We start from the raw sequence: 18,874 nt of genomic DNA, 5'->3' as shown, positions 1-18,874 counted from the left end.
GAGGGAGGAGGTAGAGCGGCTGCTCTCTATGGTCGCGGCGGAAGTGCGGCGGGGGCGGTTCCGGCGGGTGTGCGGCCTGGCGGGGAGGTTAATGGCGGACGCCGTTCCCGCCGCTGAGCACTGACCGTTCTCTCGCCGCCTCCCGCCGCCTCCCGCCGCGCCGCCATGTCCGTGGTGCCGCCCAACCGTTCGCAGACCGGCTGGCCCCGCGGGGTGAACCAGTTCGGGAACAAGTACATCCAGCAGACGAAGCCGCTCACGTTGGAGAGGACCATCAACCTGTGAGCGCCGCCTCGGGCCTGCCCGGGCCCGGGCCCTGCCCCTGCCTCTGCCCCGTCCCCTCCCGTCCCTCTACCGAGCCCTTCCCCGCTCCATCACCAGCACCCCCGAGGCCGCCGTTGGGCAGCCTGCGGGGCGGTTTTTCCCTCAGTACCGGCCCTGCAAGGGCCGCCCCGGGGCCGGGTCTTCCACCGGCCCGGGGACTGAGGGGACGGCGGCGGAAGAGCCCGGTTGTCGGTGAGGGGTCTGCCTCCCTCCCCACCCCAGGCGTGCTTTAAGCTGTGGAACGCCAGACTATAGGATGATGTGGATACTGAAAGCTAGCCAGCGATCGGGGGAACGTGGGGCGTTTAGTGTATGTGCTTTAGTGTGTAACAAACGGCATCTGAGTCGGGAAGGCTCCGGGGAGACCTTCGAGCCCCTTCCAGTGCCTAAAGGGGCTCCAGGAGAGCTGGGGAGGGACTCTTGATCAGGGAGAGGAGCGATGGTATGAGGGGGGATGGTTTTAAACTGAAAGAGGGGAGATTTAGATGAGATATGAAGAAGAAATTTTTCACTCTGAGGGTGGTGAGCCCCTGGCGCAGGCTGCCCCGAGAAGCTGTGGCTGCCCCATCCCTGGAGGTGTTCAAGGCCAGGTTGGACGGGGCTTGGAGCAACCTGGGCTGGGGGGAGGTGTCCCTCATGGCAGGGGGATTGGAACTAGGTGATCTTTAAGGTCCCTTCCAAACCACTCTATGAAGCGTGAGCCCCAAATAAGTATTTAATTGTGGGGATCATCATATGTGCTTTTGCTCTGATATGCTTCACAGGCATCTGCCTTTGCTGGCAGAGAGAGAAACAGGTCATCGGCCTGGATTGGATGTGGGCTCACCCTGTGTAGTCAGTAGGATGTGGTTAGGCATGCCTGTTGTTTGCTGATTGTCTGGTGCAGGTACTTTAATTTAAATTCCGAGTGATTGCTACCAGAGAAAACTTTATCTCTGTCAGAGATACAAACTATTTGCTACAAAGTTTTACTTTTTTATATTAGAAGCCATGTATTTTAGCTTCTTCCAGTAAACTCAGGTAGACATATTCTTCATAAGTGCGTCTGCAAATTGCAGAAACACGTTAGCTACAGAAAAACGTTAACTGCGATAGTCAATATTCAATTTTAGCTTTTAATCTCAGATACTCATATGTGTATTTTTGGTATAGCAGAGTTTATTCGTAGGTCATAGAAGGAGTCTTTTGGAAGTTCAAATATGAACTTTAGAGATTGGAATATTTTTATATCGTTTCTGAAAAAAAGACTCAGCAGGAAGCTGTGTTATCAGCGTTTTTTTTTTTTTCAAGTATAGGCTAATGGTTTTGCTGTACAGACTAATGTATCCACATTAATATAGTATGGGTTAGCATAGTAGATTATTAATAAAGCTATTTGTGGATCTAAAAATGGAAACAAACGGGAAAAGAAAGGTAGACAGTCTTAAACTATGAGCAAAAGAAGGGTAGCTTGCTAATAAATTAATTTGCAGTTAGGAAACTGGTTGTTTTGGCTCCCTTGTGTACATGAGAAAGGGCTCTAACAACTGCAGCTGGCTTGTGATTTCACCAGTGTAAAAGATGAGGAAATTTTGGGCGGAGGGGATTTGAGAGGGGAAGAGTGTATACTACTTAAGTTTGACATGGTTAAGTGTTAGGGAAAGAATACAATACATGACAAGTTGCATCTCAAGGAAAACATTCCCCATTAAATCAGTCATTTATTTTGTTAATTCAGTTGCTGTATGTCCCAAGTCAATAAAACCGTGGTGACAACTTGTTACTACTCTGCCTAGAACCCATTTTCCTCTTCCTTTTTGACTTAGCCTGGTGATCCTGTCTTCTCTCCATGCCTTGTGCTGTCCGATCTCTGTGTTACTTGGATTTTGTTGTACTATAACACTTTCCTGTTGCCCTCTGTGTTCTCTAGGATTGACCTATTTCTTGCCTAAGTTTTCCTTTCTTTTCTGACTCTTCTCAGTCCCCCTTACCTAGAGAAATCTCTCGAGTTTCCACTGTACTGTCACTAGAGGAGGCAGAGGTCCCGCACCTAGCCCAGCAGAGTGATCTGCTCAAACTCTTGATCTTACCCCAGGCTCCCATCCCTGCACTTAGACACTCAGCATTTCCTTTCTTCTGTCATCCAGATGTCTCATTTTCCACTTCAAAACAAAACCACTTCTAACAGTTTAGTTCTCAGGCCCTTAATACTTCTGCAGAAAAAATGCTGTCCCGTGCAGCTTGCTTCCTTCCTTCCTTCTCAGCAGAGCTTTTCTCTCCTGTCCCTTTCCCAGCTCCTCTCAGAACCTCATCTGCCTTTTCTCTGTGGTGTGGAGATCAAAGAAGGGTGCCTGAATAACAGTTGCTGCTGGTTCTTCTGGGCTTCTTCCCTTCTTTTGAATTGGCACCACACTAGTGTGCGGATCAGCAGGACTTTCTGCACTTGTATGTATCACAGTGCAGATCTTCATGCGATAGGGGCCCCGTAAGTCGCAAACAAGAACTTCTAGCCCAGCACTGTGAATTGAGTTACCGTTCCATCGAGCACAGAAGGTTCTGCCCCAGGGTGGATGCTGTGTCATAGTGATTTAAATTCAGATTTGTTGTTACGCAGTAACATATTTTCTTCCCCCTTACAGGTACCCTCTGACAAATTACACATTTGGTACGAAGGAACCCCTGTACGAGAAGGACAGTTCTGTGGCAGCTCGGTTTCAGCGCATGAGGGAAGAGTTTGACAAGATTGGCATGAGGCGGACAGTGGAAGGGGTTCTGATTGTACATGAGCACAGGCTGCCCCACGTGCTTTTACTGCAGCTGGGTACAACTTTTTTCAAGCTGTAAGTGTCTGCTTCTTGAATGTAACTTTTAGTTTGACTTTTTTGCCACAGACCACTAAACATGCGGGCTAGAGGTTAAACTGGGGTTGACCAATAGATGTGTTGAATGTGATTCATTTCTTGTAAAGATTCTGTGTGGGAAAACTTTTTTTAATGGTGGGGGTTTAATCTAAAATGTATTTCTCTGACTCTGCTCACAAGTGGGTTGACAGTTTTAAACAGAGTGGAAATCTTAGTTACAGTGCGTCATTATGGTAGATTCCTGTTTAAAACTTAGTATCGATAGTTAGTGTGTTGTTCTTACATTGTGAAAGCTGTTATGCTTAAATATGTTTATGCTATGGCTGCAAAAATAGTAAAGGGAAGCTCAAGGAATAAATCCCAGTAGTTGCAGAATGATGCTTGCTGTACCCAGTAATTTGTAAACAAGAAAGGTAGACATCTGAATTTGAGAAAATTGTTTCGGTTGCTCTAATGGTTATTACTGCCAGGGTGAAATTTTAGTATTTGGATCATATGATTGCAGTGATGGTGGTGGTGCTTGTTTTCTTTTTTTAAACTGAATGGGCTTGACTTGTCTCAAGTTATCCTGCTTGTGTTCTTTTTCTTTAGTTTTCTAATGTTTACATGGTTTGTTCTCAAATGTGTGTGTGAAATCTAATTTTATGTCCAGATTGGTTTTTTACATCTTGATTTGGGGGAGGTTTGTGGACAAAATAGACTGGACTCCACAAGTTTTGCAGAACTCTGTAATGATGAAAAGGTGTTATTAGTTTTTTTTTTTTATTAACTTTGCATCAAATGCAGTAGGGTTCCATACATGAGTTTTGTTTTCTGCTTCCTGTGTGCTTCAGTGAGTGCTGTTTTTTAAATTAGAACAAATATGATCAGTATTTATAACCCTTTCTTCAAGTTCTGGTGCTTTTATATTAGTGTTAAAACTTTACCTTTTAAGTGTCCCAGTTATTATCATATATATTGTTATACTTTGTTCTGCTGAAGTTAAAGTATTTTCTATAATGGGTGTGTTTTTAAGGGCCGTTTTAGTCATGGTTTTGGTGAAAGCTATCCTACTGTCTTTGAATTCGATAAAGTTAGATTTGGATCTTCTGACTTAAGGGCCTTGAGTGAATTTTAAACTCCCTGCCTGGAAGCACATCCCTACTTACCTGTGGAAATCTGTAAATGCAATAAAACATAACTGTAGCTTTCATCATTGATTATTTTAACAGACCTGGTGGTGAACTCAATCCAGGAGAAGATGAGGTAGAAGGGCTCAAACGCTTAATGACAGAGGTCTGTTGTCTTTCGTTATGTTGCTATGCTGGAATGTTGGATTATTTTAGAGTTAGAATAACCCAAAGCATTACAGTAGTCTCCTTATTGCTTCTGTTATTTTGATGCTTTTGTGATGTTCTGAGATAGTTAACAAATAAAGCAGAAAGTTTTCATTTATCTGCATCACGGGTGTGACAGAACGGTCTAGTGGCTGACCTCCTGCCTGCTGCTCAAGCCCTGTGTTCATTTGCAGCTTTGCTTTTTGGCTGGCTTCAGGCCAGTGGGTGTGCAGATGGGCAATAAAATATGTTGCAGAGCACAATCTGTGAGGATTTGCTTTTGAGATAGTCTTCCTAATGCACCAATTAACCTTCCATGCTCTTCGCGTAACCTAAATTAATTCTGTCAGGTAGCGTAAAATGCATTTCATTCTTCCCATTGGTCTGACGGGACTCAGTTCAACTGAATACAGTGTGGAATTTGAAACGTTCTCTAAACTGTCCTTGTCCTGTCAGGTGAGGCTTTTACTAAAAAATGTCACTTTATACAAAAATACTCCAAAATTCTATTAAAAGCTGTTCCAGAGCCGGTCTGAACTACACCAGACCCTTATTACAGCAAGTCTTCATGTTTTCTAAAAAAATTGACTTGGGGTATCTAGAATTTTGACTGTAACTGGATTTTTGGTAGATACTGGGTCGTCAGGATGGTGTTCAGCAAGACTGGGTGATTGATGACTGCATTGGTAACTGGTGGAGACCGAACTTTGAACCTCCACAGGTGAGTACTCATGTTGACTTTTATCTTCTTCAGTCAAGTATTGATTGTTCTTCCCAAAGCCTTCAACCTACCAGTTGGGCTTTTTGAGTACCTGCTGCATGAGCAATTAGTTTTTCTGGGGTTTACCTATTTCATCTCCTTTCTGTGGCTGAGGAGAAACTACAAACCTTTTCTTGTGGAAACTCCCCTCTCCCTCTTCACGCCTGTCCTGATGGATGAGAAACCACTGGCTGTAATAGCTTCCAGTCCTGTGCTGAGCCGGACGCGCCATTTAGATCCCTGGTTTAGCCACAACGGAAACTCCTGCGCTGCTGCATATGGGACAGAGCCCCTGTGAATAAAATAGTCTCGCTACCCTATTTCTAAATGCTTTAATACTGAAAATACTTGCTCAGTTTGCTGTTGTGCATTTCTCTCTTGTTGGGTTGTTTTAACTGCTCATGAGTACTGGTGCCTCTTTAGATCCTGTCAATAGTTGTGACAGCAACAGCATTCCTTCCTGAGTACTTTCTTATAAAAGTGGTTTTCATTATTTGATGACACGAAAGAACAATACACGATACGTTGAAAGCTTGCGCAGTGCTTGATAATTTATAAAGTTGCAGTTAAGATTGCACAATATTCTCAAAGCTCTGTACAACCAATTTTTATGGTTTTTCTTCCAGTATCCCTATATCCCAGCTCATATTACAAAACCAAAAGAGCACAAAAAGCTTTTCTTGGTCCAGCTTCAAGAAAAGGGTAAGTGTTTGTTTGTAACAAAGGGTTGTATTTATAGCAATGCCTAAATGCTTGCATTTCACACAAGGAAATCTGGTAGCAAGTTTGTGTTCATATGCTTGCAGTTGTTTATAGTTGATCACTGAAAAAGTTAAATGGTGATATCGGTTTTGAAGATGGGTGATCCTTTACACATGAACTCCTAGTAAATTTTCATTCCTGCTCCTGCATCAATATATGTACAGCATATAATCCCCATATTTAACTAGAAAATAAATAAACCTGCTCTAGTGCTCTATGTAGTGATCTTGTTTTGAGGTGTGTGTGGGGGGTGGTGATACCTCAGCTGAGTGTGTAGTGTTTTTTTTGTGTTAATCAACTTGTATTTTTTTTTTAGCTTTGTTTGCAGTCCCGAAAAATTACAAGCTGGTCGCTGCACCATTGTTTGAGCTGTATGACAATGCACCAGGATATGGACCCATTATTTCCAGCCTTCCTCAACTTTTGAGCAGGTATATTATGATTTATTTGTATTATAGTTCTCACGTTTGCTGTGGGAAACCAGAGCAAGGCTAGGCCCTACAGAAACCAGCAACTATCCCAAGGAGCTTAGAATCTACCTCAGGCAAGATGTGATGGACAATTTAAAGGCACTGATTGTAACTTGCCAGCACCAAAGTCCTGTCAAGTAGTTGTAGCAAAAGAGAATGTGAAAGATAATGAGGGTGAAGCTGCGCACAGGCTAAGGAGCAGCTTCTTGTAAGTGTTGTTAGGGACAGCGTGAGAGTGAAAGCCGAGATGCGTGTTTAGAGCGCTGAATGAGGTGTGTGTGTTACCGCAGCTTTGTGCTGATTAAATGCGGTGGGTTTTTTAGACTCTGTATAGTAGAGTTTATTACTTGCAGCATCTTGATAACACAAACATCTATAGGGACAGCTCTATTGTTTCCTTCCCAGTGTACTCGCTCTTTGGCTTTCTTACCTGAAAAGGGCTTGTACCCTGGGTCTCCAGAGCTCTCTAGGCTTACTGGTTTCTGTTACTTCAGCAAATGTTCGGGCATCCCCCGGGCTGTCAGCTGTTACTTGGGGAAGTCATTCTGTCATCCACCTACTTTGATGTAAAAAGTCTGTTAGCAGAATGTCAGCGCTGGTATTGCCCATGACAGGCTTGTATCGTGCTATGGTTTTTTTCTCTATCTAGTCCCAATTTTGGCAGTTTTTCTGGGGGCTTCTCCCTCCCCCTGCTCCAACAACAGCAGATACTTTCTCCTGAGTATCAGCAAACCCCCGACTATTGTGCAGCCAAACGCCAGTTTGGTGTCAGTGCAACAGACGCTTCCAAAGGAGGGACATCTAGAAGTTGAGAGGGATGCTTGCTTTCAGCGTGTGAACGCTGTTTGTTGTGAAACTTAGCTGGAAAGAATTAGCTCTTCCGTTGAGTATGTCTGTCTGTTACCTTGGAGAATGTAACATTGGCCCTGATAGCAGAAATGCTGTGAAAGTGTTGCTGAAGGGGGTACGTAACTCTCACTGGTGCTTTCATATCTATGAAGCTTTCTTAAAAGAGGAAGTGTTAATAATTAGTTCTTCTGCAGCCTTACGAGACGGATGTGCAATGCTAGTGTAGCACTGGCTGTTAAGAATGATGCTTCCTGCTAACTATAAAGCTGTCTTATTAAAAAATTCCCTGTTGTTCTGTCAGATGGAGGTTTATCAAGAACAGAAACAAAACATTTGCTTATTCCAAAATGTCGCTTAAATAAAAAGAATGAAAATTCCTCACTTGGTATAATCCTTTTAATTTTAGGTTCAACTTTATTTACAACTGAATTCCCATATACCCGAAGAGTTTGATAGAAGAAGCCGTCTCTGTGAGCACAGCTTTAAAATGTAGAGAAAAGAATACGTGTGATGCAAGGATTTTTTTTTTTTTTTATGTTGTTCTTTTCCTGAAGGCCACTAAACTTTCTATTGTATGAATAGAGAAGTGAATCTCAACTGTTTAGGTAGTGGGATGGCAATGTGATATCAGTGTTTTAGTCACTTTTCATTGTAATACTCACCAAATTTTTTTTGTACAACATTAAACAAAATGGTTAAGATTCTGTTTGTCTTGAGTTTGTTTGTGTGGTGGGTGAAGGGGGATTTGCTTTAGGCTGTGTGCCTACAAACCTCCTACTTGTAGGTACATATTTTAAATTTTATTACTTTCCTTCAGGAATACAGAAGATCTTGGAAACAAGAGGAGGATGTAACACATTCAGGGACCATTTGGATGCTCCAGTCTATCCCTGAGCAGAGAGTTAATCTGAGGGAAAGATTAAACAGTATAAGTAGGTGTAATTTTGAGTCTTTTTTTAAACTTAGAGAACAGAGTTGCTGTTTTGAAGGAGTATGAGTACTTAAAGGTAAGCGAGGCTTTGTTTAAAGCTTACCAGAACTGATCTGGAAGCATCACTGTTTGTATAAGGCTTGGAGGAGATAAGGTGTATCTTCTCCCTCTGTGCCCCCTTAAGAAAATAATATCCCAGCAAATTCTGTTGGACTGGCCTGAGATCCAGTTAAAATATGGAAAGTGAAATAAATTTTGTATATTTTTCTATAGCTACAGGATAGAATTTGGGTCGTGTTGAAATGTTTTGTAATGCCATGTGCAAGTGGTTCCATGTTATGCTGAGCTGTTGTAGTAGACCAGTGTGCTGTGTCACCCTGCAAGGGATGCCCATACTTCTGCTTCCTCACCTCAACATTTCAGTCTCTTGCAAGTAGTAAATATCAATCTCTATAGAGATTTTTCTTTATTTTGGCTAAGCTTCAATTTGACTTGGCTGCATCCCCTCCCAATGCCTTTAGCCTTCCATAGTTTTGCTTAACTCTTTAAAAGATTTGGTTCCAAATTCTGCCTCTCATCATAAGGTGCACTGTTGGTTGTGCACTGTCCTCATTTATGAAGGCATCGTTGGAGTGGCTGTTGCCAAGAGAACTGAGATTTGCCAGAGTGCTTGGTTCTGTTGCCAGCTGTACTGGTAAGCTATGTGCAGAACAACTGCAACAGTTTGGTCCTTCAGTCAAAGTGAAGCTCTGCTGTATGGGATTGGTACTGAAGGAACACTGGAAAACTGAGTGGTAGGGCTGTTCGCTTTGGTCCTATGGATCATAGAATGGTTTGGTTTGGAAGGGACCTTAAAGATCATCCAGTGCCACCCCCCTGCCCTGCGCAGGGACACCTCCCACCAGCCCAGGTTGCTCCAAGCCCTGTCCAACCCGGCCTTGAACACCTCCAGGGATGGAGCAGCCACTGCTTCTCTGGGCAGCCTGTGCCAGGGGCTCACCACCCTCACAGGAAAGAATTTCTTCCTAATATGTAATTTAAATCTCCCCTCTTTCAGTGTAAAACCATTCCCCCTCGTCCCATCGCTCCCCTCCCTGATCGATCCAGAGTCCCTCCCCAGCTCTCCTGGAGCCCCTTTAGGCACTGGAAGGGGCTCTCAGGTCTCCCCGGAGCCTTCTCTTCTCCAGGCTGAACCCCCCCACCTCTCCCAGCCTGTCCTCCCAGCAGAGGGGCTCCAGCCCTCCCAGCATCTCCGGGGCCTCCTCTGGCCCCACTCCAACAGGTCCGTGTCCTTCTTGTGCTGAGGACTCCAAAGCTGGACGCAGCACTCCATGGAAGTATGGCTGGAAAGCCTGGACAGGTGGTTAGCAAAAAGTATGGTTTCTTAGAGAACTGCCAGAAGATAAAGCCAGCAGGGCAGCGCAGAACAAGATGTTTTTTGCGTGGGGAAGGGAAGGTGGAGGTTTGGAAGCCAGATGCAGTGAGTTCTGGCGCTCAGAGCACCCCTCATCTCCCACTGCCGCCCGCCCGTTCCAGTCGGAGTGGTTTTCGTTCCAGATCCACCTACCGCTGCCGGAGTGCGGGAGCGCCGCGTCGCCTCTCTGCTTTCCCCCTTCACGGGGCTGCCGGAGGGAGGAGAACCCCACCCCGCCCCCCCCCCGGCTTTCCCGCAGCCCTTCGGCTGTGCGGGACCTCTCCCCCCGGCCTGGCAGCGCCGCCCGGGCCGTGACTCAGCGCGGCGGGGAGCGGTTAGTGCCGGGGCGGGGAAGTGGTGGTGGGGGTGTGTGTGGGTTTGGGCCCGGGCCCGGGCCCGGCCCCGGGGAGGGGCGGCGGCGGCGGCGGGGCGGGCGTTAGGCCGCAGCGAGCCGGGGCCCAGGCGGTGGGGGCCGGGCGGCGGCGAGGGCTCCGCCATGCCGCTGCTCTTCCTGGAGCGCTTCCCCTGGCCCAGCCTCCGCACCTACACGGCCCTCAGCGCCCTGGCCCTGCTGGGCACCGGCCTCAGCGCCTACCGCGCCCTCAGCCAGGCCCCCGGCGGCGCCCAACCCGACGGCGGGGCGGCGGGCAGCGAACCGGCCGGGCCTCGGGCCCTGGACGTCGCCTACTACCTGCTCTCCGACAGCCTCTGCGTCTGGGTGAGCCCCGGGCGGCGGCGGGGCCTGCGGGCCCGGCCGAGGCCTGCGACGGGGGGCGGGCGGCGCGGCCTCCGCCGGCACCTCAGCGCGGCTGGGCCGGGTTAGGGGGGGGGAAGGCGGGCGGGCTTCACAGGGGGTTGTTTCGTTATTGTTGTTGGGAAACTGCGGCCGGAACGGAGAGGGGGCTGAGCCCCGGGACGCGCTCCCTCCGATGCCGGGATGTGGGGGGGCTGCGGGAGAGCCCGGCGCCCCCCAAGTTCAGCCATGGTGGGTCGGGGCGAAGCTCTTGGGGGGGGGGCTGTGCGTGTTTCGCTGTGGGGCCCGGCGGGGGCTGCACCTGCGCTTGTCCTGCTCGGCGGTGTGAGGGACCACCGGGTCTTCCCAGCACAAGCTTGGCCTTGCTTCTTTTCTTTTTTAAATAACATTTAAAGTCATGCAGGGAAGACGAAGCGTTCTCACCGTTTACGGGAAAAAAAATAAATAAATACTCTGTATGTCTTCGAAGCGCAAACCTGGCAGTGGCGTAGGCGTGTCGGCACGGTCATTTCTCTGTCTGGAATAAAGGGGCAGCGAGGGGATGTCGGGCGGCCGGCGGAGCTGCTGCTCTCCAGCTTTCAGGTCTCTGTCAGTGGAAGGTTGGCGTTGGTTGGACGTCCGCTTGACAGCGTGCCCGCTTCGGATGGAGGCGCTGGTTTCTGGCTGTACCGAACGCATTCAGCCTGTTGAAACTCGCTCTCAGGACCGTAAATTAAGAGCTCTGGGAAAGTTGATCGTATGCCCTTTAGAAATGACAGGGTGAGGCCGCTTCATCATCGCCCCCCTCCCCTTTTTAGAGTTCTGCGTAGGTCAAAAGTTAATTACAAGGGTCTTTGTCAAATGTTAGAAGCAGTTCTCCCAGGACCTTGTATTCTGCTCTGTGCTGCTTTGCTTTAAAGCCGTTTCCCCAGAATGATTTAAGCAGCCTTGTTACAGAAGGGGTGTCTGCTAGTCAGTATGTTTCGAGACAATGTCCTAATCTTATTCCTGTAACAACAGATTAAAACTGGAGTTTTCTCATTTGCCGTATGTTAAACAAAATAAGCGTCTCGGTAATCTGCAAGTTTTGTCCTCATGTTCCTTGGTGCTAAGATTTGCTAATCTGTATAAAACAATTAAGCATGGAGAGGTAGGTTGGTTTGTTTGATATACTGGTGTATCCCACTGACCATGTTAGTGTTTACAGAAAAAAGTTAAGTGACTTGCCAGCTACTGTACATGTCTTGGAAGAGGCCAGGCTTAAATTTCACCAAAAAAAAAAAAAAAAAAAAAAGGCAACTAAAACTATTCTGTGAACAATGGTCAGTTTTGTTAGACTCGCTCTTTCCCCTTCTCTCCCTCTCTTTCTAAATAGGGCAAAAGTATTTGTTGCTGACTGCTTGCTTTCTTTGCAGGTGCTGGTGAACACTGCCTGCTGTTTTCTGATGTTGGTTGCTAAGCTAATCCAGTGTATGGTGTTTGGTCCTCTTCGTGTCAGTGAGAGGCAGGTAAGACAGCCCTTTGTCGCCTTGGATGTCTGCGGTGGTTCCTAATTTCTTCATGTATGACTGGCGTGGTTTTCTGTATGGAATTGCTGAAAGTACGCAAGAAAAGTAACAAGGTAAATCTTACCATTTGGACTTGTCGCATTTGAAAATGTCCAGTAAAAACATACAGAAAACAATCTGCCCAGGAAACCCTTCATGGTTAGCTCGGATACCCACAGCCACAAACTTCCACTTTATTTCTGAAGGGAACTTTTCTTTTTCACTCTTGCTGTTGTATTTTATAAGCCCCTGGTGAACTTGAAAATCCTGCTTCCTTAATGAACTTTGTCAGATCTCTTACAAGTGCGCCTCACTATTTATAAAGTGTTCTTCCCTATTCAGTTTGCGTTTGGCAGCATTTCTCCATTGCGTTTCGTAGTTAGTTACGAGCACTGGCAGGCTGAGTTCCCTCTTGTACCTTGTTTTGTGCCTTGACCGCCAGAGAAGTGTTTTCCATCCTCAGACGCTGAGCGGGCAGTTTATCTGCCCTCAGGTTTCGGAGGGAGTAGGCAGGCATATGCCCAGAGGGGGGAGGTAAGTGGGGCTGAAAACTCAAGCTGTTTACTCCTTCTCTTGGGCTAGGTGAGAATGTTTTTTAAAAATTCAGCAAAGGAGCCATTAAAGCCCAGGCTTTTTAAAAACAGGATCCTGCAGAAGATAAAAGCAGCAGCAGTCGTTTGAATAATATCTGTATAATTTTTTAAAAAGAAGAAAAGCAGATGCTTAAGTTGGTCTGTGTAAATGCAGTAGCAGTGTTCTGAAGCATGTTCATGTATTTAAAAAAAAAAAAAGGTGTAAATGCAGTTCTTTAGGAAAAATGAGGATTTTTGACATGCAGAACTGAGGCACATAAAGCTTCATTAATAGCCACGGATCTCTCAAAGCCCATTGTATTTGTGATTTGCACCTCATAAGAGCCCTGAGTGAAGTGTATCAAAACCAAGGTGCTCTCAAACAGCATTGGGCCAGATTTTCTTTCCAGTTTGTGTTGGCTGTAAGTCTGTGGAATTTTAACCAGTGATAATTTCCAGGATGTTCTCTACCCTCTTAAAACCTGAAGTGAAAAGCAGTAACAGTGTGGATCCACGTGCGTTTGGACAGTGGGAGCATGCTTCAGTTCTCATGTAAAGGAAAGCTGGTGATTAATTTTGGCAAGCCAAAAATGGCAGCATCACGAAGGAATTCTGGGCCTGTCTTAACTAAACGCCTGGTGACTTCATTGTGTTCTTTAACAAATCATTTTATTTCATTTCATTTTTTTTTTTTATGCCCAACAAGCTGGCTTGCTCTCTACTGCTTGAGACCATCATATTGTATCTTTCATACTGCATGTGCGTGGGAATAATTTTTTTTTTTTCATTGCTCATCCATCTCCTTCTCCACTGTAGGCATTGTGCTTTTTAAGAGCAGACTTTGTCATCTCTTCTTAATCATCTGTACTTTTTGACAGGTTTTTGGAAGCAAGGTGCTAGGCTATTCGGGCATCTTGTCTAACTAACCGTGGCAGTTTTTCTAGCAAAGAGGTCTTTGTGTTTGCGGCCCAGTAGCTGTGTTGCTTGAGCGCGGAGAATCAAACTGGGATCGAACTTGGTTTGCGCTAAGTGCTGTTTTAGAAGTATGGCAGAAAACTGCGTTGTGCGCTGTGTTGCACATTTATTCTGCGGTGGTACAAAAGACTAGATAGGTACTAAGGACTACTAATATTTCTAATATGTTTTTAATTCAGCGAGGGTAACAAATACTATTCAAGATGCATATGCAGTCGGCTTTTGCTAACGTATTGTCACATTTCTGCTTCCTTTTTATTTTTCTCCTTTCTCCTTTTCCCTCTTTCTCTCCCCTGCATGTGGATTGTTCGTCCTTTCACTACAGTAACCAAATGTCTTTCCTTACAGCATCTCAAGGATAAATTCTGGAATTTTATTTTCTACAAGTTCATCTTCATTTTTGGTGTGCTGAATGTTCAGACAGTAGAAGAAGTGGTGATGTGGTGCCTCTGGTTCTCTGGACTCGTGTTCCTTCACCTTATGGTTCAGCTCTGCAAGGATCGCTTTGAATATGTAAGTTTTGATTAAGGCCTGTCTTTTGGGGCATGCAAATTCTGTTTCTGGTTTGGGCATTGGCTCATGATAGGTTACAAGCAGATCGTTTAGACCTTTTCCCCACCCTGCAGCGCTGAACACGTGCACCTGCCAGTAGCTTTCAATACTTGCTTTAAAGTGCAATGTCAATCTTACTCCTTCAGTTTTCCCTTCAGACAAATGGAGCTGAAGATACTAATTTTCTTTGATAAATTGCGTCTTATGTGTGCCCTGTAATTACTATTACATAACTCCATGAGATGTCTTCATAGCTCTTCTTAGTGAAGAAATCTCAACAACAGAACATCCCTTAGATTGGTGCCCTTTGGTATTGGTCCGTAAAGCTTGTTCCTGCGGATTCCGTGCTCGGGTTTCAAGCTCGTTTACATCTACCAAGTGTTGACTGCCAATGTCTTTACAATATACAGTGCAATTTTCTCCATAAGCTATATCACAGTTTCTGATAATACCAGGAATAAATTCAGCGGAGACACAGAAATTGAAGGCTAGGCAAGGAAGAAGGAACTGGAATTTGAACCATAAATCTTGCCCTTTAAACATCTATAACGGATGTGCATTTTCCTCATCTCCTCTGTCCTGGAATAAAAGTTTGAACTAAATTGAATCCATGAATTTCCTTTTGGTAGCTCTGTGCTGTGCAATTATTTTTTTTTTATTAATATTCGGTAAGGCCTGTTAATTCACAAGTAGCGAAGCACTAAACTTGCAAGTAGATTGGTTTGAGTTAGGAAAATTGAGACAGAAGTGAACAAGGCATTCACCTGGCATTTTCAGTGTTGTTCAGAAAGCTGTAAAAAAAGAGAGCCCACGTGGGAAGAAATCCTTATTATATTCCTTCTGCCTTCAAAGCACGTATCATAATTCTTTACTCGGACAAACGGTGCTTGTGCGATCTGCCTTGCAAACTCAGGGGGATGTGGAGCTGACCCAGATATAAACAAGAAAGAACCAATTTAAAAACAAAACATGGGAGTCAATTTCACCAATCAGACCAGAGTGAAGCTTTGGGCAGCTTCTTTTTCCCTTGTCCTGTTCTTCCCCTTTCTGCCCTGAAAATAAGGGGATGGGCTGCCTAAATACTCTGCTACTTGGGTCGTCTTTGGCTTAGGCAGCCTAGGTGTAGCCTACTGTTAAGGTAGTTTAGAGAATTAATGGATTATATACGCTATTGAGAGAGACAGCTGTTTTCAGTAGATTCTCTCCAGCAGTCTCTAGCTTCAAGTTAAATTTCTGGGGGAGATGTCTCTTTCTTCCAGAAGAAAATGACATTGGAAGAACTAGAGGCTGGAAGATAAAGCTGGACAAATTCAGATCAGCTGTAAGGTGAAAAATCAGCAGAACGATTATTCTCATTGCTCAAAGACTCTATATTGAGGTTAGGTGTCTTCCCAAAACGCCTGTTCATCCTAAGCAGATGCTGCGGATTTGATGCAGAAACTGCCACGTGAGAAAGTGCCCGTGGTTTTCTTGCACAGGTAATCTAAACTTTAGATCAAATAATCGTAATGGTCCCTTCTGGCTTTAAAAGCCTGGTAAACGTAAATGACAGCGAGATGGATGAGACTTTGGGATAGTGTGTGGTTTTAGCTTTATTCTGCGTCATTTGTTACTGCATTGTGTGGTTTAGGTCTTGGTTTTATTCTAGAAAGCAAAAGATTTTCCTGAATGAGGACTTGTTTGGTGAGGTGGCTGTGGAAGGCAAGGTGGATGAAGTACTCCCTTAAACCTGTTGTGCATTTACGTATTTGTGTTGCAGCTTTCCTTTTCTCCTACCACACCCATGAGCAGCCACATCAGAGTCCTGACCCTGCTCATAGCCATGCTCCTGTCCTGCTGTGGATTAGCAGTTGTCTGTGGTATCATTGGCTACACCCATGGCATGCACACCTTGGCTTTCATGGCAGCAGAGGTGAGACTTCCTTCGTATGTGTTGTGGTTTCTGCTTTGCGTTTCACCCCTCACTTGGGGATATCTTGGTTTTCTTTTAGTTTCCCTCAAGGAAGAAACTCTGAAGATGTAAACACGCCCTCCCCTGTTTTAGAGCGGTTGCCAGATTAGCATGCTTTCTCTCGTTAGAATTTAAGCCTGCAAAAAAATCATCATCTGAAGAAGAGAATGAGAGCTTAAATCCGTAAGATGATGCTGAAAGGAAATGGCAGCCTATGAAAAAATAATGGTTGTGCTTCATGAGCGTTGCAAGAAGGGTTAGTTGAAATGGCCGCTAGAGAGAGGGAGACAGTGTATGCGAAAGTGTAATGTGCACCTCAGCCTGTTTCTCTGAGGTTGTGTTTTCTATTTCATTTCTCCCAGAAAGGAATGAGACTGACATCCTTTCCTTAAGGCATACTCATGGGATTTGCTGATGTTTGTGCAGAGATGCATCTCAGCTGAGATGAGCACCTCCTGTTTGTGCACTCACGAACCCATTGCAGTGTGGAGTAAACATCAATATGTTTGTGGAGTTAACATCAGTATGTTTTTTGATGGTATGGTGCGTCGTTGCGCTCTGCCTGAGGAAGTGATAATCTTAAACAGAGGGGTGGTAATCAGTATAATTGCGAGTAAGTCATGTTAGCACATTCTTAGTTCAGATAACAAGTAGCATGTATGGTTTATTTTTCTTTGCCTATCTTGAATTCCTACTTGGAGTTAGCGAGGAGGAAAAAAAAGGGTAAGAGAGTATGATGCTGGTCACACCACAGTTCAGTTATTTAATACGTCAGTTTACTTTTCCTTAAATACGAGCATATGCAAGGCTAGATTTGTAATTGCATAGTGGAAGGGTATTGAAGATTTGTTGGAGTCTCTAGTACATGGGGTCTCGTTGGTGGTGTGTCTCTTATCTTGCCTTGGCAGAAGCATGTATCAGCCTCGTACCAGCATGGGGTAGGTTTATCAGGGAGTGTTGCAGTGCCGAAGCATTGCCTCGTTAGCGCTGCGCCATGTGGTGGTGTATGTGTTTTGGGTTGCAGGATGGGGCCCAGCTATTCATTTCAGTGGGAGCTCTCCTCTCCGCTTATTAACAAAGGAGTGGCTCGGTCAGCATAAGCGTATGGTGCTCAGCCGAGCCGTGGATCCACGCAGCCTGCTGTGCTGCTGGTGGGCAGCAGAGGAGGTTTGTGGGGAACGTATAGGAAAGGGTCTCCTACGCTTACTTGCAGCAGCTGGTGTTTCAGGACGTTCCTGAGCTGGGGGTTGCATAAACCTGTTGGGTTTGATAGCCTCAGATGGACTCTGGAAAAGTTGTCTGATCGTTTATTGAACTCATTTATGCTTCGGCCTCCGCAATATCCAAAGGCACATTTAACTCAGCTTTTGGTACACAGAAGAGCTCTTTTAGTTGTTCTGAATCTTCTGTCTGAGAGTGTCCTTGGCTATCATTTAATACATTATGGTGAAAAACCACAAAGAGTCATTCCCTGTTTACTCTTCACACCATTTGGTATTTTTAAGACCTTTCTCCTGTTCCCCTTCTGACCGTTCTTCCAAGCAAAAGACTTCTAGTCTGTTTAATCTTTCCTCATATGAGATTGTCTAATATCTTGCCCTTTCCCAAACGTTTTAAATATGCCCTATGTAGGTTGGATGACTGTGAGTAGTTTCTGTGATTTTAATACCCAGTGCTCATGTAAGTGGAATAAAATATTTAGGTTTCTTTCTGTACAGGTACTAGCAGTGACACCTCGTGGCAGTCCTCAGGCTCTCAGCAAAAAGCATTAAATCTTGCAGACGAAAATGTTTTCCTGGTGGTGGCTTGCGTGATGCTGGTCGAGAGGGACCCTGCCAAGTGTCTTCCATTAGCGTGTATTTAATTACATTAAGTTACATTAAGCTATTCATCTCTCTCTCCTGACTCTGCAAACATTGATTTCGCTTGATGCCTCAGGGTTTTCAATAAAGCAATATAGATGTTTTTCTCAGGTTTTAGTTAGGCTCTCCCTTGTTCTGTGCTGTTTGTCAGCGTTTTCTTTCCTGCAAAGGATGGCTGTGAAATGTGCAAATGCCCAGGGAAGGTTGAATAAGGACAGTCTGTATTTTTGCGTAAACAGTAAGTTCTTTTGCCTTAATGTACAGTATTCGAGAATTATAGTTTAGCAAGTAATGTCCAGTCTATCTTTTTACCTTTTTTGTTGTAAGAAGGAATTACTCCGTTTCTGTAGCGGAATCCTCTGATCCTGTTTCATACAGCTCTGTTAAAGCCGTATTAATGATAGTGATGTTCAAATCTTAGAATTGTACCTGCCAGATAATAGTGTATTTCCCTGCAGAGCTTCTTACACCACACCCATTATCTTAGGGTTTGAGTGCCTTCCAGTCGTGTGCTAATCTACGTGACTAGTGGCTGCCGGTGTCACAGAGTCCCTGGGGGTAAGTGTGTGCGTAGTGGAGTGGAGCAAGAGCTCTTGAGGTGTTGGTCCTGAAAATGTCCCGCTGTACGTTTAGAACCTCAGATTACAGAGTTCTGTAACTTGTGATGCAATGTTTTACTTTCTGCGAAGTATTTCTTGTGTCAGGATGTTGAAATGCATTTCTGGAAGCAGTGGAGGAACCGGAGATTAGCGTCTTGACCAAATCTACACTAGCTCGTCCTTTTAATTTTGATGCTTTCGCTGCCTCAGCATTAATCAGTATAAATCATGTCTTGGCAATGTTGACTTGTTAAAGTTGCAAAGATTAGACTCCAGATTTCTACCTGACAGATGTCTTCGTTATTAGAGACTTTATGCCACGTGTACTGGTTTTGACACAAATTTGTGCTCAATGGCATATCCATCCAGCAGCTCAGGTAATCGTTCTGCTTCACCACTTGCATGGTTAGAATTTGG

The 18,874-nt window shown here is 45.1% G+C and overlaps 2 protein-coding genes across 2 annotated transcripts in view; both read left to right on the top strand.

Moving 5' to 3' along the window:
• The first annotated feature begins 109 nt into the window (after positions 1–109).
• Positions 110–8,386, top strand: NUDT21 (nudix hydrolase 21). Its single transcript, XM_082489403.1, has 7 exons — positions 110–281; positions 2,943–3,143; positions 4,376–4,439; positions 5,112–5,201; positions 5,867–5,942; positions 6,319–6,433; positions 7,728–8,386. Exons 1-7 carry the CDS (start codon positions 166–168, stop codon positions 7,747–7,749), a joined length of 684 nt encoding a protein of 227 aa, XP_082345529.1. The 5' UTR covers positions 110–165; the 3' UTR covers positions 7,750–8,386.
• Positions 8,387–10,131: 1,745 nt separating this feature from the next.
• The window catches only part of AMFR (autocrine motility factor receptor), a 29,898-nt gene continuing 21,155 nt past the window's right edge, over positions 10,132–18,874 (top strand). The window contains exons 1-4 of the mRNA XM_082489529.1: positions 10,132–10,384; positions 11,815–11,907; positions 13,842–14,006; positions 15,805–15,957. Coding sequence (XP_082345655.1) covers positions 10,163–10,384; positions 11,815–11,907; positions 13,842–14,006; positions 15,805–15,957 — 633 coding nt within the window. The 5' untranslated portion in view covers positions 10,132–10,162. The remainder of the gene's footprint in view (positions 10,385–11,814; positions 11,908–13,841; positions 14,007–15,804; positions 15,958–18,874) is intronic.

The sequence above is a fragment of the Vanellus vanellus genome (genome assembly GCF_965231255.1).
Source record: "Vanellus vanellus genome assembly, chromosome: 12".
In the NCBI taxonomy this organism is placed as follows: Eukaryota; Metazoa; Chordata; class Aves; order Charadriiformes; family Charadriidae; genus Vanellus; species Vanellus vanellus.
The sequence above is the reverse complement of the archived record's forward strand: the minus strand, read 5'-3'. Positions and strand labels throughout refer to the sequence as shown.